The sequence below is a fragment of the Carcharodon carcharias genome, chromosome 32 (genome assembly GCF_017639515.1).
Source record: "Carcharodon carcharias isolate sCarCar2 chromosome 32, sCarCar2.pri, whole genome shotgun sequence".
Classification (NCBI taxonomy): domain Eukaryota; kingdom Metazoa; phylum Chordata; class Chondrichthyes; order Lamniformes; family Lamnidae; genus Carcharodon; species Carcharodon carcharias.
In genome coordinates this window covers 23,625,354-23,652,660 of record NC_054498.1, presented here as the reverse complement: position 1 = coordinate 23,652,660, position 27,307 = coordinate 23,625,354, and the positions used below count along the sequence as shown (strand labels likewise).

The window sequence follows — 27,307 nt, the reverse complement described above, 5'->3', positions numbered from 1 at the left end:
CAAAATTTGGAACAGCATAGGAAGCAGAGGACAATGAAGCTCAATGTAAACTAGGAGGAATACCAACTTCATTTTTAAATGAGGCAGTTTACAGCCTTCCAGCCTAATTAAATTCAGATCATAATCACAGCCCTATTTCCCCCCTCCACCACCCCAAATGCTGACAGCAGCTATTAAGTAATATTCCTCTATTCTCATTTACACCTTCTCTGAGCCATCTCTTACTTGCCTTACGGTTCCCTTCCACTACCATTCTTTTTATTTAATCTCACTGGCCTTCCAAATGCTCCATTATTCTTTCCTTCCCTCCTTTTCCCTGACCCTCTACTAGCTTAAAACATCCTACATTTTTCCAGTTTTGATGCAACATCACTGACCTAAAAAAGTTAGTTTCTCTCCACAGATGCTGTCTGACTTGAATATTTCAAGTATTCTCTGCAAAATTTCCAGAAATTTTCTTTAGCTTTTGTATACACTATTGAAATGAAGGTAGTTTTCCAACCTAAGAACATTTGCTGCCCTCCTCCGTGCTTCCTCCCAAGGTCACATGCTGTTGTATTGAGTGGCACTGGGGGTGGGAGAAAAGAGGGCAGTTTGTGCACGAGATTAGGAGCCAATGCCACCTGATTATCTACACCATGTACCCACTCTGCCAAGTCTAACAAATATACTAGCATTGGACAATAGATACGACTGTTGTCAAGTAACAGCCGACAGTCTAATGGACTGACTTTAGCAACACAAGGTGGAGAATTTAGTGGTTACCTGATATGACATGGGTAACACCTTTGTTGTAGTTTCCACCCTGCTCCCCACCCCAAGTTTGTCCTACTTCACCACCACTTGAAACCCCTTTCACACCCTATTCCTCTTTTCTAGCTTTTGAACCTCCACTTAACCAGTTAAGGCGATTCATCAATGCCTTATAAGTCTGTGTTGTGAAGCTCGGGCACAGCTAAACTGCTTCAGGCTATACATTCAAGATGTGACAGAAGTCACTTTGAAATATGGGTCTTAGAAATTAAAATCAAAATTTAAAAAATCCATTATCAGCACTGCTTAAAAAAAATCAAGCAAGTGGTCAAAAGATTGTTCTAGATAATTTGTTTCATTTTCTCTGCAATTGCTGCAACTGAAGCAAAGAATAAAGCAACAGAACTAGCAAAAGCTAAAAGTCAGGGTTCTTGGATAAGTTGGTATCAGTAGCGTTCACAGAACGTTCTCCCATGCAGGAAAAACCTCTACCTTAACTGTCTGATCAAATCCTATACTTACTCTCAAGAACCTGGCATTTGCCAAAATGCATTCTTCCTGTTGCTAATATCAAGAATAAAAGAATAGAACAAAACTAAGTTGTAAGAAGCAAATTTAAGATTTAATTTGGCTCTTCTTGTGCAAGCATCTCCAGGACGAGGAGGGTTCTATTAAAAACCCATTTGCCTTTTCTTGACGGCATGCACCCACCTTTTGAAGCCAGTTGTACTTGCTTAGCTAAGCAAAAGTTCAATGCTCAAGTACATCAGGATCCTATAATTTCATCCATTCTTGACATAGCAACAGGAATCTGGCATGGTGGGGGCTGTCAACAGGTTTTATTACTTTAAAACTAGTTTAGTAACAAAGGGTTCTGCAGGCCCTCTCAGTTGGCAAGTGCATTTGCCAACTGTTGATCAGACCCATGACCAAAGCAAGCATTTAATCCTTCAAGGGAAAGATGCTAGAAATACTGACCTGGCAGCATCAATGCAGAGAGAAAAATTGTTAACATTTTCAAGTCAATGACCCTTCATCAGAACTGGGATTAAATCAAGAAAGAAGGGAAAGAACAAAGGGAACGTTTGATACGGTGGTAGGCAGATTAAGATTGGGGAGATGATAGCATAGTGGCAATATCACTGAACTAGTAATCCAGAGGTTCAAGCTGATGTTCTAGGGACACTGGTTCAAATCCCACTATGGCAACTGGTGGTATTTAAATTCAAGTTATCTGAAATATAAAGCTAGTCTCTGACCATGCAACCATCTGGCTCACTAATCTCCTGGGAAGGTAAGAAATCTGCCATCCTTGCCTCATCTAGCCTGTGACTCCAGACCCAGGTCTGCAGCATCTGGGGAAAAAAAGTAAAATTTTCGGGTCAGCCTCCATCAGAACATAAGCAAGACTTGGGGGTGGGTGGCTTTAGTATTCCACAGGGATCGATTTTGTTTATTTTTAAAATTTCCTTGCACACCTTTTCGACTTTTGTCCTGTTGCAATATCACTTTGCCTTGCACTATTTTAAGAAGTTTTTCATGGGATGTGGGCATCACTGGCAATATGATGGACTCTTTAGCTGCCCTCTGAAATGGCCTAACAATGACAGTTTCAGGGCAATTAGGGATGGGCAACAAATGCTGGCCATGAAAATTTTTTTTAAAATGGTGTGAGACAAAGGGACATTGGAACAGGACAAAAGAAATCAAAAAGGGTGTGCAAGATTTTTTTTTTTTAAATCAATCCCTGTGGAATAATAAGGCCTCCCACCCCAAGCCTAGCTTACTCAAGTTCTGATGGAGAGACTGACCCAAAAATGTTACTCTCCCCCCCACCCCACCCCCATGCTGCAGGCCTGGGTTAGAGGTGATACAAGGACTACAACTGACCTAGGCATTTTGGTGATGTTTTGAGATAGGGAAGGAAAAGAGGATAAAAACAAAAAACTGCAGATGCTGGAAATCTAAAACAAAAACAGAATTAGCTGGAAAAACTCAGCAGGTCTGGCAGCATCAGCGGAGAAGAAAAGAGTTGACGTTTCGAGTCCTCATGACCCTTCCACAGAAGGAAAAGAGGAAAAGCTTACTTTGGACTTTAACCTGAAGACATCAGCTGTGTTAATAGGTTTAGTTGGATTGTCAACAGGAGTTGATAAGCCCTTTCCCCAGCTGCCTCCAGACACTAACCAGTAAGTTACTGAAGACCACCTAGGAATTTTTTTTTATTAAACTAATTGGTGGGATGTAGCTATTGCTGGCATCCCTAGTTGCCCTAGATTGCGGTGAACCACCTTGACAACTGCTAGACCATTCCAGAGGGCAATTAAAACTCAGCCACATTGCGGCTACAGAGCAGAACAACAGCACAACATAGGCCAGGGTAAAGACAGCAGATTTCCTTCCTAGAAGGATGGGGCCAATCCTGATGGGTTTTGACAACAATCCGGTAGTTAACAGTTGCCATTATCGCTAGTTTTTTTTATTCCAGATTTTAAAAATCCCCAATTACTGTGATGGAATGTGAATTCACGTATCCAGGATTGTTAGTCCAGTAATAACTCAGTATATCGGAGAAAGATTCACAAGAATCAATTTGGTCTTGGAAAATGTCATTTCCAAAATGATTTTCCAAATACAAACCAGATTTAGACAAATTAAACTATTAACAGAATGCAGATAGCCTAGTGAACAGTCAGGGACACCACTGTGCAATCAAATTTGTCAAATCACTTTCATTCTTTCAACCCCCTAGAATTTGGTCCCCAAACCATCTTAAATGCTGTAATTTTAACCCAAACGATGCTTTCACTTCACAAGCTCAACTTGGATTCCTCACCAATCTTGGAAGTGGGACATTTTATCTGGTGTTTCTGGTCAGCCCAAGGTCCTCTAGTGCACAAGAAATCAATAGAAGCTGCAATGTTGGGCTTACCAACTTATCTGATCAGTTCTTTCCCCCGAGCCTCAGTTTCACAGTTCATACTCAAGCCTTTTGCACGCTGCCTACATATCATTCCCTTGTTGTTCTGCATAAGGATGTCCTGACTTGTGAACAAATGCAGGATAGCAGGAACAGAAACAGTTCAAAAGAACTGCAAGTGGAATTGGTTATGAATGAAAATACTTGCCACAAGCTAAGGGCAGGAAAATTCTAGATTATATATAGCCTAAGAGTCACAGCCTTCAAGAAATAAAGCGTGGAAAAAACTTCAGAATAGAGCAGGTTAATGACAGGGCAAAAATGGTGCAGATTGAAATAGAAAATTCATTTGAAGAGTGGCAGCTTGAACATCATGCAATAGATTGAGAAAAACAAACTTACAAAAAGTTCAGACAAAAGCCACAATGAAAGATGGGATATTAACTTGGTTACCAACTGCAGCAAGATCAATTTTATTTCTGGAACCAAGATGCCCAGCCAACCAGAAGCTAAGGCATGTGAAAGACCTTGTAGAAAAGGGTGATGATCTCATTATTTACATCATGGCCATTCGTAGGGCTATGATGTGCACATAGCTGGTTGACAGTTCCCCTACATTGCAGCGACTGTAAAGTAGATCATTTGCAGTAGCCATTTTAAGACATTCAGGTAGTGGAAGATTCTAAGTACAAGATAAAGGTGGCAAATTGAAAACTTAGGCAAGTTCTTTCCTAAAGAAAGGCTACATTCAAGCTTGCGCTAAGATGGAGAGGCAGATGTCAAAAGTGAAGACTGGATGAGGTAAAACACAGTTGAACAATTGTTTAACAAGTTTTCTTGGGCTCCACAGACCTAAAAAGGGATTAAAAATGGAAAAAGCCTTTAAATTAAAACTGGCAGCTGGAATACAAAATTAAACTAAATTTAAACATTGCTGAGTTATTAATTTCAAGTTTTTTGTTTGGCATTGATACTGCTCCAAATGAAGACCACAAAAAAAGTCTATAAGCGCTGATGCATTGTCATTGCATGTGCTAGTTTTATTCAAAAAATAGTAACTGGAAAGTTAGCAAATCTTAGACAATGTAAATGCAGATCAGTGAATATTTGTTGGTTAGTCTTGATTAGTAAGCATATGGTATGTCAAGAACCAGAAAAGCATGAAGACACTCAGGTATAATCAACCACTAGTTAAATGTGTACCAAATCTTGGCATCACTTGGAAGAGACTAGGAATGGACGTGGACAAGATTAAGAATAGACAAAAGATGCTTCTACTGGGAGCTGGTCCTAAGATGATCACTGGCTAGTTTAAGGCTGTGGTGCTGCAGCAATCAATAGCAACCTGTTGCTCAAGCACAAAATCTTCATTATGCAATGGCATGTATAATAAGCATAGTTTAATGGTTCATCTTTTAAGAAGACTGAAGTGTTGAGAAGTACATGGCATTACTTTGAAATCTGAGCATTTATCAAAAAAGTCAAATGATCAAGCCAATGAGCTGGTGCAGCCAATTATGTACCATGACTGAGGTATCAAGAAGTGGCTCAAAATAAAAGGAATACTATTCATGCTTGTAGTAATAACTGGCATGATTAACGCAAACATAGGAGCTAGGAGCAGGCCACTCAACACCAAGCTTGCTCTGCCATTCAATAAGTTCATGGTTGATCTGACTGTACCCTCCTGCCTAACCCAGATAACTTTCACCCCCTTAAGAATCTTCCTCTGCTTTAAAAATATTCAAAGATTGTGCTTCTACTGCCTTGAGCAAGAGAACTTCAAAGACTCACTACCACCCAAGAGAAAATATTTCTCATCCATCTCAAATGGGTAACCCCTAGTTCTAAATTCTCCCACAACATCCTCTTCACATCCACTGTGTCAAGACCTCTCAGGATCTTGTATGTTTCGATCAAACTCTAAACTCCAATGGATACATGCCTAGCTTGTCCAAAACAAAAACAGAATCAGAAATACCTGGAAAAACTCAGGTCTGGCATTCCCAGCATCCGCAGTTTTTTTGCTTTTATACCTAGCTTGTCCAACCTTTCCTCAGAAGAAAACCTGCCCACACCTGATTAGTCTAGTAAACCTCCTCTGAACTGCTTCCAACACATTTACATCCATCCTCAAAGAAGTAGATCAATACTGTACACAGTACCCCAGGTGTGGTCTTGGTGTCCTGTACAACTGAAGCATAACCTCCCTACTTTTATAAGCAATTCCTCTTGCAGTAAAGGATTAGAAAAGATATGCCACAGAGACCTGAGTGGAGGGATGCTACAAGTAAATTTTTATCCTCTGCAACACAAACTGTGAAAGTTATTAATTCTCAATAAGTGACCTGGTAATCAAAAAAAATGTAAAATTCCATTATGTGCTCAAGAGGCTTTCAATCTTAGGATTGTCCTCATCCCTTTGAAAATTTGAATCACATTTAGCCCCAACCAAGCTCTATCCCTCAAACTTACAAATTAAACAAATTGGTTGGTATGGAAGCACTGTCAATCATGGCTTATGTTAATATTTGAGATAATTGAATTTTGGGGAATTAAATGAAAGGTAATTCATCCACTGGAGGTCAGAAGTTGCCAGACCACCCCAGGTATTTACTCAATAAAAAAAGGTCCTGTGTGTGCTGACAAGGTCAGAGTTACAAGGGTAAACCCATTAAAAAAAGCATGGGGGAACTGCAGACAGCAAGTCTGAGGAGAGTTGTCCTGGCTTCATTAGAAACTTAAATTATTCATGCGGGTCTCAGAATCAAAGGTTTGGCTTTGAAGCTAGGTGTTATGTAAATTTGTTTGGAACAACCCAGGTATGCCACATTGCTGTGGGAGATCCATTGCAGGGAATTGCTCGTGTGGGGATTTAATCTGTGTTTTGCTCAAAGCAGTTCAGCTTGGAGAAGCCAGAAAGTTTTGGGCTTGTTGCTGAAAGCAGCCAAGATTGTGTGCAAGCCCCAAGTTCAGAAGGCAAATGTAAAAAAATTGCCAAGAGCTATTAGAAACCCAGAGCGTTTCTCAGTGCAGGAATTGCACGTCAAGTTCAGGCTTGAGCTAGAGTCTCAGACTTTATATGGGAGTTGGGGAAAAGCTGATCACCTTCAACAACCTGATAAATTGCCAAGGCTGTGTATGGGGGGTGGGGGAAGGAGTCATAAGAAAGGACACTCAGTTGAGAAGTTTAGTCTATGTGATTGTGCTTTATTATGCATCATAGGGTATGCCAGTGCACTCACCTAAGATAGTGTTTACTGAACCTTTTATAGTAAAATGTTAAGAACTGTTAGAATCTTGTGGCTCCATTCATTAAATAAACACATTTAAATTTCTTTTAGCACATGAATGGTCTCTATAGGGATCACAGCACTACTTTAGCAAATAATTATGACAATGGGCTTGTCCTATGCTCAGCCAATATGCCAAATAAAAAAATGAATCACTGATCTACAAGTGAAAATATTTTACTTGTTTGAATAATTATCAATTCAATTGATATTTACACAATTAGCTTCTGCCCACCCCCCACCACTTCCAAGTAACTTCCATGTAAAAACAAGCCACATCCAAAGAAAAGATATTGCAACTTAATGTTCATAAGAACTTTGGCATTCTGAATCCAGCATCAGTTAATATAGAGGTGAATAAGAAAAATCTAGTTTGTCTGAACATTTGATCAATTCCAATTTTGCACACTGACTGACTTTAGTTTAAAAAAAATAGCAGAGTGCAATCCACTTGATTAATTATGGCCTAGCTGAAAAAGAACCAAATACATCCATTTATAGGAGAGTCTACTCATTATGTGCACAATGTTGCAACTGAATAACTGATTAAATTCAGATCAGAAAAGTCAGCTAGATGGAGTTTGTAAATTAGTGAACTAGAGTTCCTAAATGTAAAGTTAACAACTAGATTTCTCTCATTCACCTTTATTAACTGGTGCTGGATTCAGAACACCAAGATTATGAAAATGGTCAGTCTTGAAATGTTACTGCTTTACTGTAGATCCACAATATTTTGCTTCTGTTGTAGTAAGTCCTACTGGTTTTAAGAGCACAATGTTCAATTCACTTTACGAGTAATTGAACAAAGGGCAGGAGTAGGCCAATCAGCCCCAATCCTGCTCTGCCATTCAAGATCATGGCTGATCTGACAACCTGAAATCTGCCTCCCACCTACCCCCAATAACCTATCACCCCACCCCTTACCAAGAAGGTATCCACCTCTGCCTTAAAAATATACTCGACTCTGCTTCCACTGCCTTTTCAGTGAGTTCCAAAGTCAACCCTCAGTGAAAAAATTTCCTCATCCATTTTTAAATGGGTGAACACCTTATTTTTAAATAGTGACCCCTAGTTCTAGATTGTCCTGCAAGAGGGAACATCCTCTCCACATCCACCCTGTCAAGACCCTTCAGGATCTTGTTTCAATCAAGTCACCTCTTACTCTTCTAAACTCCAGTACATAAGCCTAGTCTGTCCAGCCTTTCCTCAAGACAACCTATCCAGTCCAGGTATTAGTCTAGTAAACCTTCTCTGAACTGCTTCCAATGCATTTACATCCTTCCTTAAATAAGACCAATACTGTACACAGCATTCAAGATGTGGTCCCATTAATGCTCTGTATAACTGAAGCATAAACCTCACTTTTTGTATTCAATTCTCCTCGCAATAATTTAACACTCTATTAGCTTTTCTAATTATTTACTGTCCTTGCTTACTAGCCTCGTGGTTCATGCACTTGAACACCCAGATCCCTCTGATTTCAGAGCTCTGCAATCTCTCACCATTTAGTTACTATGTTTCTCTTTTATTCTTCCTGCCAAAATGGACAGTTTCACATTTTCCCATTTTCCATCTGCCAGAACTTTGCCTACCCACTTAACCTATCTATATCATTTGTAGCCTCCTCCTGTCCTCTTCACAACTTACTTTCCTACCTGTGTCATCAGCAAATATGGCAATGCACCTTGCAAGAAGTGCCAAAGTAATACAAAATTTGGCATCTGATCCCTTCAGTTTGCTTTGCAAATCCTCAACTGGACAGCTTCGGTACCCATGGAATGCCATCTGCACTGGAAGGCAAAGCTCTCACCATTGTGCATATTTAAAACTAATCAATATACAGGGTAAATAGATGCCTTTCAAATTCAGCTGTCTACTTGGACACAAATAAGGTCACTTATAGGTAGCCAGAATCCAGAAACTGTATCCTAGGAAAGTCCCTTGTATACTTGGTCAAAGCTTTGGCAAACATGGAAGGTGTCTTGAAGGCATCAAACAGCTACAAGAGATACTGTGCACTGGATGCCCCAGTTTATGAACTTGATCGACAGGTGTCAACCTTGGCTGAGTTGTAGACTCTCCCTCAAGTCAGGTTGTAGTTTCAAGCCACACATGTCCATTAAAAACTAGACTAAGGCAGTAGTACCTCACTGTTGGAGGCATTGTCTTTCAGATGAGACACTAAACCAAGCTACCACAAACTGGTCCAGATGGAAGCAAGAGCCCATGGCACTAGTTGAAGAGCAGGATATTTTCTTCAGTGCCCTAGCCAACATTTAGCCCTTAACCAAAGGACAAATTTGGTTAATCATATCTTGCTATTTAACGAACCTTGTTCTATACTTCGTTAGCAACTATGAAGCAACTTGAGACATGAAAGCTTCATTTATTTTAATTCGAGGAAGCATATGCTGCCAGTTTTCTTCAATAGAGAGTTTCAGTTCAATCTCTATATAGAGAAGATTGTGCCTACTATGAATTGTTGGCAATCTTACATGATCAAATAGCAAAACAATTCTGCAGCCCTTATGCAACCTAAATATTTATACCATTAGCAAGTTTGTCTCTGCTCTAATAATTCTTAATTTGATTATAATGCTGCATTTAATGTAACCGCATGGAACAGAATAGAAAAAGACAACGCACTTCATGCCATTTTCTAATGTGCAACACTATCCCATTCATACCATACACATTACAAAATCATATCATCCACAAAGAGACTCAATTTGCCATTAGTGCTGCAGAACCTGCACTGGTTTAATGTTGTTTTACATCGAGCGACAGCAGTGGCTCAGTTATACATAACACAAATATAAATTAAACTTGCTGTTAGAGTAAAGAAAGGTGGAACATAATTTCAGTTTAATTTAGTTCAAGTGATTGGTGCTGGGGAGTCCAGCAAGCCTCCTAGCAAAAAAGACAGGTTTTCTGGACTGCTTTGTATACATGCATTTTAATGAGGTTTTACAACCCTTGAAGTGAGGAGATGGGTTCCAAAGGGGTTAGTAGTTTGTTTATTCCCTGCAAAAATCATCCAAGTTAAACAAAAACAATGCTATTGCCTAGTAACACAGACACAGGTAAAGACAGAAGTAGTGAATACGTATGCCAAAGGGAAGACAGGAATTTCATGCTCTGATATGAAATACTGCAAAACTGCTGGGGGCTAAGTTTAGGGAATTCATGTGTTTGCTCTTCAGTTGAAGTAATAATGAACTTAGTGTGTGGTTTTGGGCAGCTCAAGAAGTACACCAGCTGGGGAAAAAGCATCTAGTGAATGCTTAGAAATCCACCAGAAAAAAACCATTTGCAACTGGGCTAGCCCAAGCAAGAAGCCTTGGTGTTAAAGATAGTGGTAAATCTTGACTGGGGTTGTGTCTCTCTAAGGGTATTGCCTGGATAAAAGGAATGGTGCAAGTTTGAATCATTTTGTGCTTGTATTGAGATCTTTCCCATCTTTGTTGGGTGTACTAGAGTTCATTTTTCCTTGTTTAAAAATACATTAAACATGTTAAAAATTAAACAGTAAACTTGTGAATTTGTTCAGTAACTTTCCTCTAGTTTTGAAAAAAAAGTTAGGATTTATCAAGCCAAGCTAGGATCTGACTTTTCCAGTATTATCAACTGGGATTGTAACAAAGCAGGGGCTCATACAAGATCAAAAATCCTTGATGTTCAGTGGGATCTGTGAATCCTTAAAGAAACAAGCATGTGGAGGTACTGGCACAGGAACAGGATTTGCTGATAAGTATATTACATTGGTTGGAACTCAAAAATAGCTTTGATTGTTACTATGACTTTTCTGGGAGTAGAAAATGTAATAGTGGATGTTAGCATAGCCTTATTCAAGGATTTCAGAGTTTGCAGATAAGTTGAAGGCAGAAATAAAAAGCATGATTTTGTAAGCATGATATTAAAATAATTACCCAGTATTTAGAATTAAAAGGAGAGAAACCCGAAATCGGTGATTCACAGCTAGAGTTAGCCAAGATTCAGTTGCAAACGAAGCAGCTGGAGATCGAAAGAGAGAAAAGCAAAAGCCTGAAGTAGCAAAAGAAAAAAATGGAAATGCAAAAGCTTGAGCTTCAAAGTAAGAAAGAAATCAATCAGACAAAAGACCTGACTAAAGTAAAGCTTAAAATAAAAGGAACAGAGATAATAGCTGGGAGGATGATTCTAAATCCACAGAGGAGTCTGATTTGATTGAAAACTCTTACCCTCTGTAAATTTAGGCACTAAATGAAATTTATTTGAAAAGATAGCCATGATGTTGAAGTGGCCAAAAGATGTTTGGACCTTAATGTTGAGTGTCCAGTATAGCTAGGAATGCGTACACTAGTCTGTTAAGACTAGTAATCTGCAGACTACGTGGTTAAAAGGGTAATACTCTATGCTTATGAGCTTGTTCCTGAAGGTCATCAATTAAAGTTTAGGACCATAAGAAAGAAACCTAATCAGGCTTGTAGAATTTGCAAGAGAAAAAAAAATGCTGTGGGGGTCAGTGGTATAAATCACTGAAATTGGAAAAACAAGAAAATTATTGAAATTACAACTATGGAATAATTCCAAAATAGCATTCCAGACAAGCATCAAGTATCACAGATCCAAGAAGTGACAGTTTTGGCTGATACTCATGATAGACATGTGGGGAAATGGTCAAATGGGAATCCACAGGGAAACTAGAGGAATAGAAAATCCGTGATGGAGAAGGTCCTAGACTGGGAACAGACAGAAGGACGCCAAAGCAGCTAGAATTTAAAAGTGATGTAAAAGAAATCAGTAGGCTTTAAATGCAATAAAATTGCACATCAAGCTAATTGCTGGAAATTAATTGGGAGGCCTAATGCAGTTGATAGGGATGTCTAAATAACCTTGGAAAAACTAACTTGGGGAAGGAGACAAGTAACAAAACAGTAGTCACAGTGCAGGTGCACAGTGAAGGCTTAGAATCAACCAAGGAGGTACGGACAATTCCTCAATAGTTAAGTAAATTTGGAAGAACAATTAGAGCAATGTTTAAAGATTGTGTTTAGAGGAGAGGTATTCCCTTATTCTAAGAAAGGAGACAAACCAATGAAGATAGAGACACTGGGGCAAGTCAGCCACTGATACTGACTGATACAATTGGGGCTAATGAAGGAAAACAATTGGAGGTATCCACATAGCTGGTTCCACTATATAGCTGGATTAAAAAGAGAGATGTAGTAAAAGGAAGAGGTTGCAGTTAGAGTAGTGCATAAAATCTCTATAGCAGGAATTGATTTCATCTTCAGGAATGTTCTGGCTGGCTCAAAAATATTAGCCTCACCAAGGGTGTCAGAACAACCAGTGGAAGTGAAAGAAACTGATGCTACAGGAGGAACATCCTGGATTGTTTACTGGTCTATCGTGACTAGACGTCATGCCCTTAAAATTAGATCAGAAGAATCGATACAAAATAAGGGAGATTAGAAATTCAGTTACCTGACACTACCTCCGAAGCAAAAGGAGGAATGTAAAAAGAATGGGGCTGACATGTTTAGCTCATAAGTACTAATGCAACAGGCCGATTCAGAGTTGAGAGCCTCAAACAGCCTGTGTCAAAATATGTTGAAGCAATATTATGACAGGGAGGATGGTCAGGATAGGAGTGTCTTCAGTGATCGAAGATCAGGGAGTGAAATAAAAATCAGAACACTTGAAGGAATCAGAAGTCAAAAATTTTAAAGTTGACCCTCCACTAATCAGATCAGAGGTGTTTAAAATTTAGGTTTAATATTAAGTTATCTTCCAGAAAATTGTTGGTGACTTACAAAAGCTGTTACAAACTAGAATCAATTCATGCAAATAGGCCAGGGAAAATGTCTTTTAGCCATACATGATATTAATGTAGGGGATGCATTACCCATAAAGCAACATCCTTACAGACTCACTCCAGGGAAGTTAGCCCAAGTGAGAGAAGAGATCAAATTCATGATGGAAAATGGACAGTATTGAACTGCGTCAAAGTAACTGGAACTCACTTATTGTAATAGTACCAAAACCAGCTGGGTCTCAGTTGATGTGTACATTATCACAAAGCTAATGTAGTAACAAAGGTGGATTCACAGCTGATTCCACAATTAGATAACTGTATGGAGAAGATTAGACAGGCAATGCTCGTTACAAATAGATTTATTGAAGGGATATTGGAAAGTTCCAATAATTGATACAGGAAGAGAGATTCAGCTCTCATAACTCCGAATGGACTTCAGAATGAAAAATGCACCAGCAACTTTTGAGAGATTAACGAACAAAGGTCATTGAAGGATTATGCAACTGTGTGGGATATATTAATGATTTAGTTGTTTTCAGCCAAACCTGAGAAGAATACTTACAACACTTGAATCATACATACAATCAACAAATTATCTGATCAGTTACAAAGAGCCAATTTGGTCAAACTTGGCAAAAAGTGTATTTGCCAAAGTGACACTAAATTATGCGCCACACTGTGGGGCAGGGCTAAGCAGCACCCAGAGAATCAAAGATTAATAAGGGCTCTCTTGGATTTTCTAGTACCTAAGACAAAACAAGAGATTTTGTGGTATACGGATTCTATCAGAAGTTCATTCAAAATTTCAGCGGCTCCCCTGACAAGCTTGTTAAAAGAAAGGCAAGAAATTTGAATGGACAGCTTGAAAGCTGTACTGACTGTCACACTAGTTTGAGCAGCACAGAATTATGCCAAGCCATTTAAACTGGCTGTTGACTGGGTGTTGCTGCAATTTTATTACAGGATGACGAGACGGGGATTAAATGGCCAGTCGGTTACTTTTCTAGAATGTTAAGTTCTTGCCAGCAGAAAGTTCCTCTCTCTGCTGTTGAGTTTGAGTTTGGTGTTGGCTCTACAACATTGCATTCTACATATCCAAATACTCTGCAGAGATGGTTATTTATATAGACCATAATCCTCTTACCTTTTTAAAAGCTTCACACCAAGAATCAGAATATTTCATTGGAGTTTAATGCTACAACCATTTAAATCATTCATGGTAGTGGGAAGGGGCAATATCCTAGCAGATGCTTTATCAAGAGCAAATATGGAGGAAGAGATAGTGATCAGAATGGACTGATGTAAATGATTTTAAAATGGAAAAAATCTTTCTACACAATGTAAATAGACAGATCTTACTCCAGCAGCGTAAGTAAACTAGAGAGTGGCAAAAGGAGATTATTGTAATAGAAAATGAAAATACCTCTTAAAAGATGCCTTTTCATTTTTCCTGCTTGAAAGGTTACGAACAAAGTTTACTTTGTATTTATGTTAAATAAGGTGGACCATAAAAACACAATGAAACTGAAATTGAGAGCTTGGTGCCAGGATGTCTGGAGGGCCTCTTAGCACAAAAGGTCAGGTTTTCTGGATTTGTTTGTATACATGTCATTTTTAATGAGGTTTTACAACCCTTGAAACGATGAGATGGGTTACAAAGGGGTTAGTACTTTGTTTTTCCCCCCCAAAATCACTAAAGTTAAAAAAAGCCTAGTGTCAAGGGTCCAGCAACAGGTAAAGACAGAAAAGTAGTGAACGTGTATGCCAGAGGGAAGACAGGAGTTCCAAGCTCTGATAAGGAATACTATAAAGCTGTTGGAGACAGAGTTTAGGAAGCTCATGTGTTGAGTTTAGAGTGCAGTTTTGGGTGTCAAGGGAGATCCCAGCTGGGGAAAGCATCTAGTGAATGCTCAGAAATCTATAAGTAAAAACTGTTTGCAACTGGGCTAGCCCAAGCAAGAAGCTTTCGTAGATCTTCACTGGGGTTACGTCTGTAAGGGTATTGCTGGGTTAAAAGGAATGGTGCAAATTGGTATAACTTTCTTGTGGTTGTATTGTTTTAAAAATGTTTTATTCTTTATGTTTAAGAGTTCATCTGTTAACTCCTGTGGGTTTTTCAAAAACTTTACACCATGGTTTCTTGAAAAAGCTAGGATCTATCAAGCCTGGTTCCACTCTGGGATCTGACTCGCCCAGTATTATCAGCTGAGATCATAGCAATACAACTGATTCCTGAATAAAGGTAACCATAGCCAAATTGTTGGCAGGATGGTACTCTAGATGAACCTGATATTTTGCCAGGCTGACCAATGGAAGAGTCTGGTGCCTTCCAAAACACAACAGCTGCAAGTAAATGGGTTTGACAAGAATTTGTAGCCATTTTAAAATCAGATCCATAGTCAGCATTTCAACCAATTGCTTCAAGCATTGTCTTAAGCAAGTCATACAGAATAGCCAGACAACTGATCCAACTAGTTAATCAAGCTGGTCACTGCACTCGAAGAGCTCAGCTACCTGGTCAAAGATTACTTCCCAAACAGTTCCACCCTCCCTTTTCTACAACTGGTATCCATTCCAGCTCTTTAGAAATTGTCATGTTATTATAACTGGATTTATCCAATACACACCTTGTACAGGCTGAAGGAACTAAAGAGCACCAGGCTCTGCTTGTCGCAATCTAGTTCAAACATTTTCCTTTTCACATCCAATGAGTCTTCTCCAGGGAAGAATGAATTGAAAGGGGTGTACTAATCAGATTTTCAGCACATTAAAGAAACAATTAGCAGTGGGACATTTTGAACAAATGCAGACATAATTTAACATGGAAAGACAGCACTTGTGGAGTTACAGGGCCACTTGAATTAACTGCAAAGCAGGCAAATCTGAAGAACACGTGTTTTGAAAGCTGGAATCTGTCAAGCTTAATCGACATACAAGTCCAGTAAAGAACGTTTCCACAAGTGAGAACAAAGAAGCAGATAAAAATAAACCCAACAGTGCAAGGTTGGGAACCCTTGAACATGAAAATGCTTATTTTTTTCTTGCTGGACCCTTGGTTAAGAGCAGCTGACAATTTAAAGGTCCCCAGTACACCCCACAATTAGGAGGAATGTAATCCTCGTACTTTTGATTTCCCCCTCAAAAGCTAAATGAGGATATACTGTTCCTTCACATTAAGATTTTAAAAGACTATTCTGAAAGTGACTCTGGTACAACATGGATTGCTGGGGTGGTGGAGCAGTTGCAGATAAACCCGACTTGGAAGTGTATTGTGCTGACAATAGCACCAATATACTTCACCTTGAAAACAAACAGGAACAACTTTTGAAATCATGTAGCAAGTTTTAAAATTGCACCAAAGTTACACCACTTGGTCACACCACTAATCAGTAGCAATAATTCTCACTTCAAACTCAATTTTTGCTACAGACATCATTTGAAGTCACCAAACTAAATTTTGAGAAGTTGTCAGTGGCTAGTTACACTTCATCTCAAATAATTGCTAGTTCGTGGCATTTCAGCCATTTTATTCTAGGACCTACACAGGTCTTGATGTCATTTTAAAAACACAGACAATAGCATGTTCAGCCCCAGTGACAGCAGTCAATCTGAATACCATAATACTATAAACATTCAGTATAACCAATGGAGCTGAAGAGGGTGTAGAGCCCAGATGCCATAAACATTGGTCCCTTGCATTCAAATGCAGGTTACTCAGCTATCCAAATGCATGAACTTGCATGAACCTTGATCAACTATGGAAAGAGGATGGTTTTAAATTCCCCCAGGCTCCACTGGGTCTTCATTACACTGCTGCTGAAGAAGTTACAGCAGCATGTCAGAAGTTCCAGGATCAATACATAACTGCATGCGCCACTCAGTGCAAAAATACTCCCATTGCCAGTTTCAGGTTGACCCAGTTTCCTAGACAGCACACGTGCAGATATTACCTTGACAGGAGGCACGATGATAGATTTGTATGAAAGTACACAATAGCTCACTTCCCACCACTGCTGCCACCCCAGTCAAGTCAGAAGATTGGACAGAATAAAAAAAAAACAAAGGTTGACAAACAAATCAGATGGAAGCTGAATTAAACTGCTATTTTGCATCAGACTTCCCTATAGAGCACAGAAGCAACATCCCAGACACAGTTGGGAATCAAGTGGCAAGAGGGAGAAACTAAGTACAATCACCAGGGAAGTGGTACTGAGCAAATTGTTGGAGCTGCAGGCTTGACAAGTTCCCAGGTCCCGACGGACTTCACACTTGGCTAGCAAGATAGTTGATGCATTGGTTTTAATTTTCCAGAATTCCCTAGACTTGGGGAAGGTCCCATCAGGTTGGAAAATGGCAAATGTAACTCCTTTATTCAAATAAGAAAGGGAGACAAAGCAGGAAACTACAGGCCAGTTAAGCATTTGTCATAGTATTAAAGATGTTAGAGCAGAACACTTAGATAAATTCAAAGGCGATCCAGTGGAGCCAACATGGTTGCATGAAATAAGAACTGTGTTAAATCCATTTATTGGAGTTCTCTGAACTAGCAACAGGTGCTGTAGATAAAGGGGAGCTAGTGGATGTACTGTATTTAGATTTCCAGAAGGTATTTGATAAGGTACCACAAGATTATTGTGGAAGATAAAAGCTCATGGTGTAAAGGGCAACATTGGCATGGATAGAAGATCAGCTATCTAACATGAAATAGGCATAAATGGGTAATTTTCTGGTTGGCAACATGTTTTGAGTGGTATGCCACAAGGATCAGCACTGAGGCCTCAACTCAAATCACTTAGATGGACAAACTAAGGTATAGTTGCTAAATTTGCTAATGACAAAGATAGGTAGGAAAGTAAGTTGAAGACAACAAGGCTGCAAAGGCTTATTAGATAGGTTGGGTTATGTTAGTGGGCAAAAGATCTGGCAAATTGAGTATAATGTGGGAAAATGTGAAACTGTCCACTTTGGCATATCATCTACATTGTGATATGCTGCAGGGTTGACTCCAAGGGATCTGGGTGTCCTAATACATGGATCACAAAAGGTTAGTATGCAGATACAGCAAGTAATAAGGTAAGTTAGCATTTATGAAAAAGGGGAATTGAATACAAATAAGAGGTTATGTTTCAGTTATAGGGCATTGGTGAGACCACATCTGGTGTAGCGTGTACAGTATTGGCCTCCTTATTCAAGGATGTATATGTATTGAAAGCAGCTCAGGGAAGGTTTACCAGACTAATATCTGGAATGGGAGCATTGTCTTATGAGCAAAGGTTGGACAGGCTGGGCTTGTATCTGTTAGAGTTTAGAAGTGTAAGAGTTAACTTGACTGAAACATAAGATCCCAAGGGGTTTTGACAGTGCCAAAGTGGAGAGGATGTTTCCTCCTGAGATAATATAGGATTAGGATTCCGTTTACAAACAAAGGGGTTGCCCATTTAAAACAGATAAGGAGAAATTTGAGGGTCAGGAGTCTTTGAAACTCTGTTCCTTAAGATGGTGGAAGCAGAATCTTTGAATATTTTTTAAGGCAGAGCTAAATAAGCAAGGGGGGGGGTTAGAGGTTCAGGGGTAGGTGGGAATGTAGAGTTGAGGTTACAGATCAGTCATGATCTTACTGAAAGGCAGAGCCAGCTCAAGGCATCAAGTGGCCTAATTCATATGCCTCTCTTTTCAAAAGGAATCTCCATTATGTAGTTTCTATCTATTTAGGTTTAAAAATTAGATACACAAACTAGTCTGCTTTCCATACACTAGCCAAAGAGATACAAGACACTATGTCCAACTGCTGATATATCAGCTACAAAAAGGAAAAAACCTCGTTGCCACGTGAAAAGATTTCACCAATCTCCTATTTAACCCACTGGCAATTTCAGTTAACAGATTTTGGTCAAATATCTTACCCAGTTCCTACAAGACCAATTCATTTGGATTGGTTTAATCCAGTCGAGTTATTGGATGACACCAAATGTCTAGGTTTAGAAGCTCTCAGCTGCATTTCTTCAATCAAGCCCAGAATAGCTGCTCTCCAATTCTAAATCATCTTTCAAGCTATCAGTCAAATTCATCAATACCCATCTGGCAGACCAAAAACATTCTAAAATATCCCACATTTCAGATTGTCAATTCATAAGTGTTGTGGCATTACGAACCTCTGCAGCCTACTAACCAAGCCCTGTGCTGGAAAAGTCACTGGCAGCTTTACGAATCCAAAAAAAGGATGCCAATGATTTACCTTATAATACACATTTCCATGAAGTTCACCATGAACAGTAGTTGAATGACAATAAATGGATTGTAATATCCAATAATTTTAATCGGAGAAAGTCTAACCACAATTGTGCATATCCTCACTGGTCATTACAGGTGCAATGATAAACCAATAAAGTTAGATAGTGAAGTTCTGCTACAGGGGTAAGCAGTTGCCACTTACATACGGGAGTAAATTTTATTGCTAGCCCCTTTTGAGCCACAATTTCCCTTTCATAATTATTTGGACTTGCAATTCAATTGTTTGAAAAAAAAACGTCAACAACTAAGTAAATTCAGTCAAGACTAGCCCACTGTACCAGTATCAAAATGTGGACATGGGAAGTGCTTGTTGTACAGGGCTGGGCTCAGTTCTTGCATGTTGAACTGTGCCTATAACTCAAATTTGAAGAAAATTTTGCAAGCTACAGGCCAGTGATTAACTTTACGGTGAGTCTAAGAATAACGCTTTGCTCTGATAAAAGCAACATTTCTACCATGAGCAATAGATGTGTTTAAGGGGAAGCCAGATAAAGAAAGTGACAGCAGGTTATGCCGATAGGGCAAGATGAGCAGGGGTGGAATGAGGCTCATATCAAGCAAAAACACCAGCATCAATCAGTTGGGTCAAATGGCCTGTTTTCAGTTTTTTATATATTGCTATTTGCAGAAACAGGCAATGTGAGCAGCCTTCAAACAAATCATCAATTCATTACCAGAGAACATTCCCATCTAAAAAAGGTTGGGTCAATGCCTAATCCTTCAATTAGTGAAATCCACAACTGACTGCTGAAAAACTGATGTGACACTGCACATTTTAGCAGAGAACCAGCAGTCCCCACACTTCCCTTATTTGCATAAAAGCATAATCTTCCAGCAAAACCATTTGCAGAAGGTAATTACTTGCTGGATTTTACAAGTTTTGAAATGTCTCATTTAACACAAGGTTAATTAGAAATTCCAGAAGCAATCCAGATTGTTCAGTCTGTGGGGATCTGGTTAAAACTCAAACAGAAACCTACTGAAATCAAGCAAGTTTTCACACCTTTACAAGAGGACAGCTGCCTTGTGAGAGGGAAATACTCAAAACAATTACAGTTGTGGAGGAACAGCACATCTACTGCTGTAGAATCAGGATGCTTTAAGAGCTTGTTTTTTTTGTTTGAAACAAAAGGGAACAGAGACAGGAGTCATGGAGATGGGCCTTGCCAGTGGGTGTTGGATCTGGAAGACATGATGAGTGGAACTTTTGAAAGACACTGGAAGTTTGAAATCCAGGAGTAACATTGAATTTGTTCTTGTAATGTTATCTGCCAGAAGTGCATTGCACAGCAAAAAGGGTTTTAAGACATTGATTATATTAATGTGCCACCTTAATTTGATGCATCAACTGCCATTCATTAATGTTTGATTTCAATTTTAGTTTGTTACAGTAAGTCTTGCAATGTGATATCTTGTTCTTCAATTACTTTGTTAACCGTTTGGGAATATTACAAAAGTTATCAGTCTCTACACGGATTGTGACACACAAACTTCCATTACTTCATTAACCAGCCTTTAAATCAACCAGAATTGGCTCATTTTGTAAGACCACAGATGCAATTCTTTATGGAAAAGATGTTTTTATTCCAAAAACTTCATCTGCACCAAGTGAAAGAAAAGGCATTCTCCCAATCTTTACCATTGTTTGTTCTGAAATTTATTTGTACCCATTTATCAAAATATATTAGTTAAATAATTTTGAATCTGTTGATTTTACTGTTACAAGAACATATGTATTAATACAAGTAACAATTCTTTATCTTTCATGAACAATGCCACACAAGATAAGTTTTACTGAAAAAATTCTGAAGTTACAGATAAGTGTTTGAAGCTGGATAAATGCCGAATTCAGATAAGCACAGATGAGATGTTTCTCTGGTATACACAGTGAGCTGTAGCTTAGTCAGACATTTCCTTTACCTCTGAAATTGAGCCACAGACAGGTCAGGCTTGCAACTGCCAACTTTCCATTTATTTAACAAATTCTCTCATCAGATCAAATTGTGTACACATTTTCCAGATCAGTAATTTTACAATGAAGTTTTATCAATAAAACGATTGTGTCACAAAATGTCCCAAAGTGGAGGCAACTAATGTACCTGATGAGCATCAGGAAGCAATTTTAAAAATCCACAGGGATTGTGTAGAGGCCCCATGAGTTCTCCCAATGCACTGTCCAATCAACACCACTAGATATTTATCCCCATTCTTGGACCCTTACCATGAATAAACTAGCCACCAATTTTGCCTATGTAGCCTCAAGCATAGGTCAAAACTAGTTGTGGATGCAAAGCGCATAAAATGTGTCATCACAAGCATACAGAATCGTTAGAATGTAGGAGGCCACCACTTGGCCCACTGTCTGCACCAGCCCTGAGCATTTTAACTTAGTGCCAATCTCATGCCCTGTCTCCTTAACCCTGTACATTATTTAAATAGAAAAAAAATCTTCCAACGCCCACCTGAATGCCTCTATTGAACCTGCCTCAACCACAATTCCAGGCAGTGCATTCCAAACCTTAACTACTTGCTGTAGGGAAAAAGTTCTCACCTCACATTTGCTTCTTTTGCAAAACATTAAAACTGTGCCCTCTGGTTCTCAATTTATTTACAAGCAGGAATAGGTTCTCCTTATCTACTCTGTCCAGACCCCTCATGATTTTGAAAAATTCTATCAAGTCTCCTCAGCCTTCTCTCCAAGAGAAAACAGTCCCAATCTTTCCTCATAAGCGAAGTGTCTCATCCCTGGAACCATTCTTGTAAACCTCTTCTGCCCTCTCCAATGTGTTCACATCCTTCCTAGTGTGGCACCCAGAACTGTACATAATGCTCCAGCTGAGGTCTAATCAGTGTCTTATACAAGATCATAACCCCCCGCTCTTGTACTCTACACCCTATTAATGAAGCCAGAATACTGTATGCTTTAGAAACAGCTCTCTGCTTGTCCTGCCACCTTTAATGGCTTATGTACATATACACCAGGTCTCTCTGCTCCTGCACATCCATTAGAATCGTATCCTTTATTGTATACTCCATGATCATTGTACCAAAGTGTATCACCTCACTTCTCCACATTGAACTTCATCCACCCATCGGCCCACTCCACTAAATGTGTCAATGTCCTTCAAGTTCTACACCGTCGTCCTCAGTTTACAATTCTCCCAAGTTTTGGGTCATCCACAAACTTTGAAATTGTCCCCTGCAAACCAAGATCTAGATCCTTAAAATACATCAAGAAAAGCAAGGGTCTTAATACCAACCCCTGGGGAATTCCACTACATTCTTCCAGCCTGAAAAGTACCCATTAATCATTACTGTTTCCTATCCCTGACAATTTTGTATCCACATTGCTACTGTCCCTTTTATACCATGTCACTGTCCTTTTAATTCCATGACACTAATTGAACCAGGGGAAACATTTATAAATTAGTGGCATATAATGTTGGAAGAGAATTGGAACCAAATCTCAACTGTGATAATATTTTTTGGCCTTGATAATTTAACAGCTTCCAATCAGTAGGATGTAGTCAATTATAGGAGGAACAAATGTCAAACGACAGAATGGTTGTTTCTCCCTTCCCCCATCTTTGACATCTGAAAGCAATTTTTACTGCACTAGAATATCTACAGCAGCTCCTGTAGCAGCATCTTAAACTTCACAATTCTCATCCCTCCAAGGCTTTGTCCCTCCCCTTCTCTAATCTCCTCTACCTCAGATCGCTGCACTTTGCAAATCTAGCTTTTTGCTTTGTGATTTAAATATATAAAAACCAAATCATTCCACCACTGGTGGCTGTACCTTCAGCTATTTAGATTCCAAGCTCCGGGATTCTTTCCCTGAACCCCTCCACACTAATTTAAATCTTTTATTATTTTTGTATATATGATAGTTTTGTATCACCTTATGTGGCTCAGTGTCAGGTTTTGCTGTCTACTCATGCTCCCATGAAGCACCTAGGGATGTTCCATTACGTTAAAGAGTAGCTGTTGGAATCTAGATCAAATCCATCCCAATTTTGATCACGATTTTCATCACTTGCAAAATTTTCTGAGTCCCCATGCTAACTATTGATCCACAAAATTTCTACCATCATTTCACCAATCAAATCAATCCCATTACCTCCCACATTCTCCCGTCGGCCCTTGGTGATGGGAGTAGTGCAGACTCCTGTGAAATCCAGAGAATTGTCTAACATGGCGTTTATTCTGCGGAAGATGTCAGCATTACTGCAGGTAGACAAGGCTGGGGTTTCTGTAGAATGGGGCACATTCCAGCAGTCCTGTCCACGGCCACTCTCGTCACCCTGAAAGAAAAAAAAAATCAAGTTTTATGAAAACCACGATGGCCAAATTCGAAGCAGGACTCCATTCCAAGAATGAAAAAAAGAACTCAACCATTTTCAAAACAAATTATCCTTCAAAAAAAAGTCTGATACACAAATAAAGATGGAACACAGGAATCCATCTGTGGTAAAAAAAGTCGGAGAGTTTCTATATTTAAAGAAGCCAGACTTTAACCTGCAGAGAAACCCAAGCACCTACTTAGCAAATCAATCATGGAGGAGGAAAGAATTTTATAGGCACTGCGACCCAACTTTTTACATTCCACTAGTGCTCACTGTCAAATGCTGCTGAGCTGAGAGAATGCCTTCCGCAGGACTTTCCAAACCTGCAAACTCTACCACCCAGGACAAAATGCAAGGGGGTGCTGCCCCACCTGCAAGTCACACACACCACCCAGAAGGAATAAAACCAGTAAAACAAAGAGCGAAAAAAAATGGGGAAGTGACTGGTGCTGGAGTTCCACTTTGGAGAAAGAAAAATTACACCAGACCCAGTGCAAGACACTTCCAAGTTTTACTGTGTTTTTATTCCTTGCGGGCATCCTGCCGTTCCCTCCACTGTCGCTGGCTGGGTCAGATCCCTGGAAATCCCCTTCCAAACAGGAACGGTGGAGTGTACCTAGACCAGGTGGACTGCGGCACTTCCGACGAGGCAGCTCACCGGCAGCTGGGGATGGGCAGTAAAATGCTGGCCTGGGTCAGCGACGACAACATCATCATCATCATCCATGTGATGTTAACCCACACCCATTGGGAGATAATGGGAACGAAGCTAAGGCTGCACAACTCGGGGAAGCTGAAGCGCCCACAAGCAAGAGGATGAGGAGTGGGGAGGGGGGTGTTAAAAGGGCTCAGCCCCCTCGCTGGGCGGGCGGCCGGCCGAGCAGGCGCGCCTGCGCATTGGTGCCATCGGCGGCCCCCCGGCTCTAGGCGACGCGCACGCGCAGTCACTGCCGGACGGGGGAAAGCAGATCTCATACCTCCTCCCCCCCCCACCCACCGCCCCAACAGGAACCCCAGGCCCTCGACATCTTCCCCCCCCCCCCTCTCGTCCCGGGCCGTTATCCCTCACTCCCAACACCCTTTCCCCTCAAAATTACACACTCGCTTTCCCCACACACACACCTTCCCCCTCTCTCTCTCCGCCCGGTTAATTCTCGTTACCGTTATTGACGAGGCTACTTTGGGTTTTTTTCCTCCCCCACCCCAACCCCCAAACTCTGCCGATGACGGCCCCTAACCCGGGCCTTCCGTTACCGTCCGCCGCCCAACTCCCGACTGAAGCAAAGCCGCGACCCGCCGACACCTGCCCCCTCCCCAACCAACCCCACACACACAAGCTCCCACCCACCGGATTCGCCCCTTCTTCCGTCAATCACCGCACCGCAACCAATCAGATCGCCGCCTCCGAAGAGTCACGCCCCCTCACCGCCCTGACAGGCCGAAGGGGGGGGGCGACGGATTTAGTGCCGATGGCACAGAGGCAATAAACTTCTTTTTAAAAAAAGACCTTTCCGCCTACTATCAAAAATAATCGAAAACACACGGGGGGCGGATGATCTTGCGGCCTCTGGTACGTTAGACATTTTAACATCTATTTGTATTCCCTTCCACAACTCCCCCTCCAAGCGATTTGGTTTGGTCCGCCGTGGGCTGGTAAACAAACGCACATGTGCGGGCTGCACGCGGCGTCCCGCCCCCCGCTCCACGTGCAGTCCCGGGCCAAAAAAAACCACACACAGCCAGACTGATGCACCCGGCTGCCGAATAGCCTCTGCTTTGTAGCACAGTCGTTAAAAGGTCGACCCTCCTTGGAAACGGTGCAGGATGTGCCTTTCCGTTGCATTCAAACAGATGCAGAAAGAAAGAGAGAGAGGGAAAAAAAAAACACAGGCACACAAGCAATTCTGAGCCACTCAACTCTCCTGGAAATATTCGAACAAGATTCTTGCACCGAGGTAGAAAAATACTTTCACTAAAATCAAAGTGAATTGCAACCCGTTGCAAGTCAGATTATTTGCAAATTTTTTAAGGGGGAAAAAAAATGCACAAGCAGCAATTACTCGACCCTCCCTCCCTCTTTTTGGTTGCACCAAATTCAGAAATAAGCGTACATTTCGTCTGGAACACATTTTCTTCATTAAATAATAAATAAATCAATAAAGGTTCCACCAAATTCGAGCGACGTGAAACAAGACAGCATTCGAGCTGGAGATGCAGCAGGCACAGGAAAAATGTGCCCCTTTTTGCTGGCTTTAGCAGGAAAAACGTGCAGGTTGGAAAATTAAACCCGAGCAAAAAATACATTTAAAAAATTAAAAATAAAACACACACACACACACACAAAGAGAAAAGCTGCAAACGGCCACCAGCCGCAGACTGGATTGGGCTGAACATTTACTTTTTTTTAAAAAAAAATAGGATTTTTGCTACCAGTCCCTCCTCCAACACAGTTACACAGAAACCAGCAGTGTTGCCAATGCCTTAGATACAGAGAGAGAGGTGGGGGGGGGGGGGGGGGGGGGGGGGGGTGGGATAGAGGAGCTGATACTGCAGCTTATTACTATAGAGGAGCTGATACTGCAGCTTATTACTAGACAAGCAGCCCCCACGGGGAGGGGAGGGGGATAATTAAAGCAACAACAAAAAAAGATACCAGTGATAAAACATTGCGACATTTGTGGGTCCAGCCCCACAAAGTTGGAGGGAAAAAAATCATTCACGCGAAATGCCTGCAGTGGATTAGAGGAGAAAATGGCAGGTTTTCAATCCGATTGCTTCCTGCCCCCCCAATTTCCTGGCATTTTGCTCTTAACCAACACCACCACCCCCTTTCCAAAGCAGCGTTACAGCTGCTTCCAGCGCGTCCCCCCCCCCCCACCCCCCTCTCTCCCTCTCTGTCCCTGTAACAATTCCGCTTACCAATGAGAAAGCCATAGTGTCACCTTCCTGGGCACTGAACTCGCCACAAACACAAACACACACACAACCCAAAAAATAATGTAAAGGAAATTCCAACACGAAGGGGTGAAAAATAGTTTCTTAAAAAAAAATCCAAATCAAGACGTTTTGCAACAAGGTGGCGCCGCCAACGTCCCTCTATTTATGGGATTGTCGGGCCCGGCGGCCCGTCCCCAGGACACGGCCGGATGATGAAGATTAGAAACACCTGATCCTCATCCTCATCCTCATCCCGGTCCCCGGCAGGTCCGGACACCCAGCCCCCCCCCCCACAGCCCAGCCCCACCCCCACCCCCCCCGACAGCCCCACCCCCCCCATACCCACCCCCACAGCCCAGCCCCACCCCATCCCACCACCCCCACAGCCCAGCCCCACCCCCACCCCCCCCCACCCCCACAGCCCACCCCACCCCCACCCCCCCCGACAGCCCAGCCCCCCCACCCCCACCCCCCCCGACAGCCCCACCCCCCCCACCCACCACCCCCCACAGCCCAGCCCCACCCCCACCCCCACAGCCCAGCCCCACCCCCACCCCCCCGACAGCCCCACCCCCCCCATACCCACCCCCACAGCCAGCCCCACCCCCACCCCCACAGCCCAGCCCCACCCCCACCCCCCCCACAGCCCAGCCCCCCCCACCCCCACCCCCCCCCACAGCCCCACCCCCACCCCCCCCACCCCCCACAGCCCAGCCCCACCCCCCCCACCCCCCACAGCCCAGCCCCACCCCCCCACCCCCCAGCCCCACCCCCCCACCCCCCCCGACAGCCCCACCCCCCCATACCCACCACCCCCCACAGCCCACCCCCCCCACAGCCCAGCCCCACCCCCCCCCCCCACACCCCACCCCCCACCCCCACAGCCCCACCCCCACCCCCCCCCCCCCCCAACCCCCCACCCCCCCCCCCCCCCCCCCCCCCCCCCCCCCCCCCCCCACCCCCCCCCCCC

General features: G+C 41.7%; 1 protein-coding gene across 6 annotated transcripts in view; it reads right to left on the bottom strand.

Annotated features, from left to right (window-relative positions):
* Window positions 1–24,697, bottom strand: part of LOC121271996 (cytoplasmic polyadenylation element-binding protein 1-like) — an 83,937-nt gene extending 59,240 nt beyond the window's left edge. The window contains exons 1-2 of one of the 6 annotated variants that reach the window (XM_041178296.1): window positions 24,655–24,697; window positions 23,175–23,358 (exon numbers count right to left, since the gene is read on the bottom strand). In XM_041178296.1, the coding sequence (XP_041034230.1) occupies window positions 23,175–23,250 (76 nt within the window). In that variant the 5' untranslated portion in view covers window positions 23,251–23,358; window positions 24,655–24,697. Of the gene's footprint in view, window positions 1–23,174; window positions 23,359–24,016; window positions 24,275–24,522 lie in introns of those variants that run through there. The other 5 variants (XM_041178294.1, XM_041178295.1, XM_041178291.1 and 2 more) reach the window with 5 other exon arrangements.
* Between the last annotated feature and the right edge of the window lie 2,610 nt (window positions 24,698–27,307).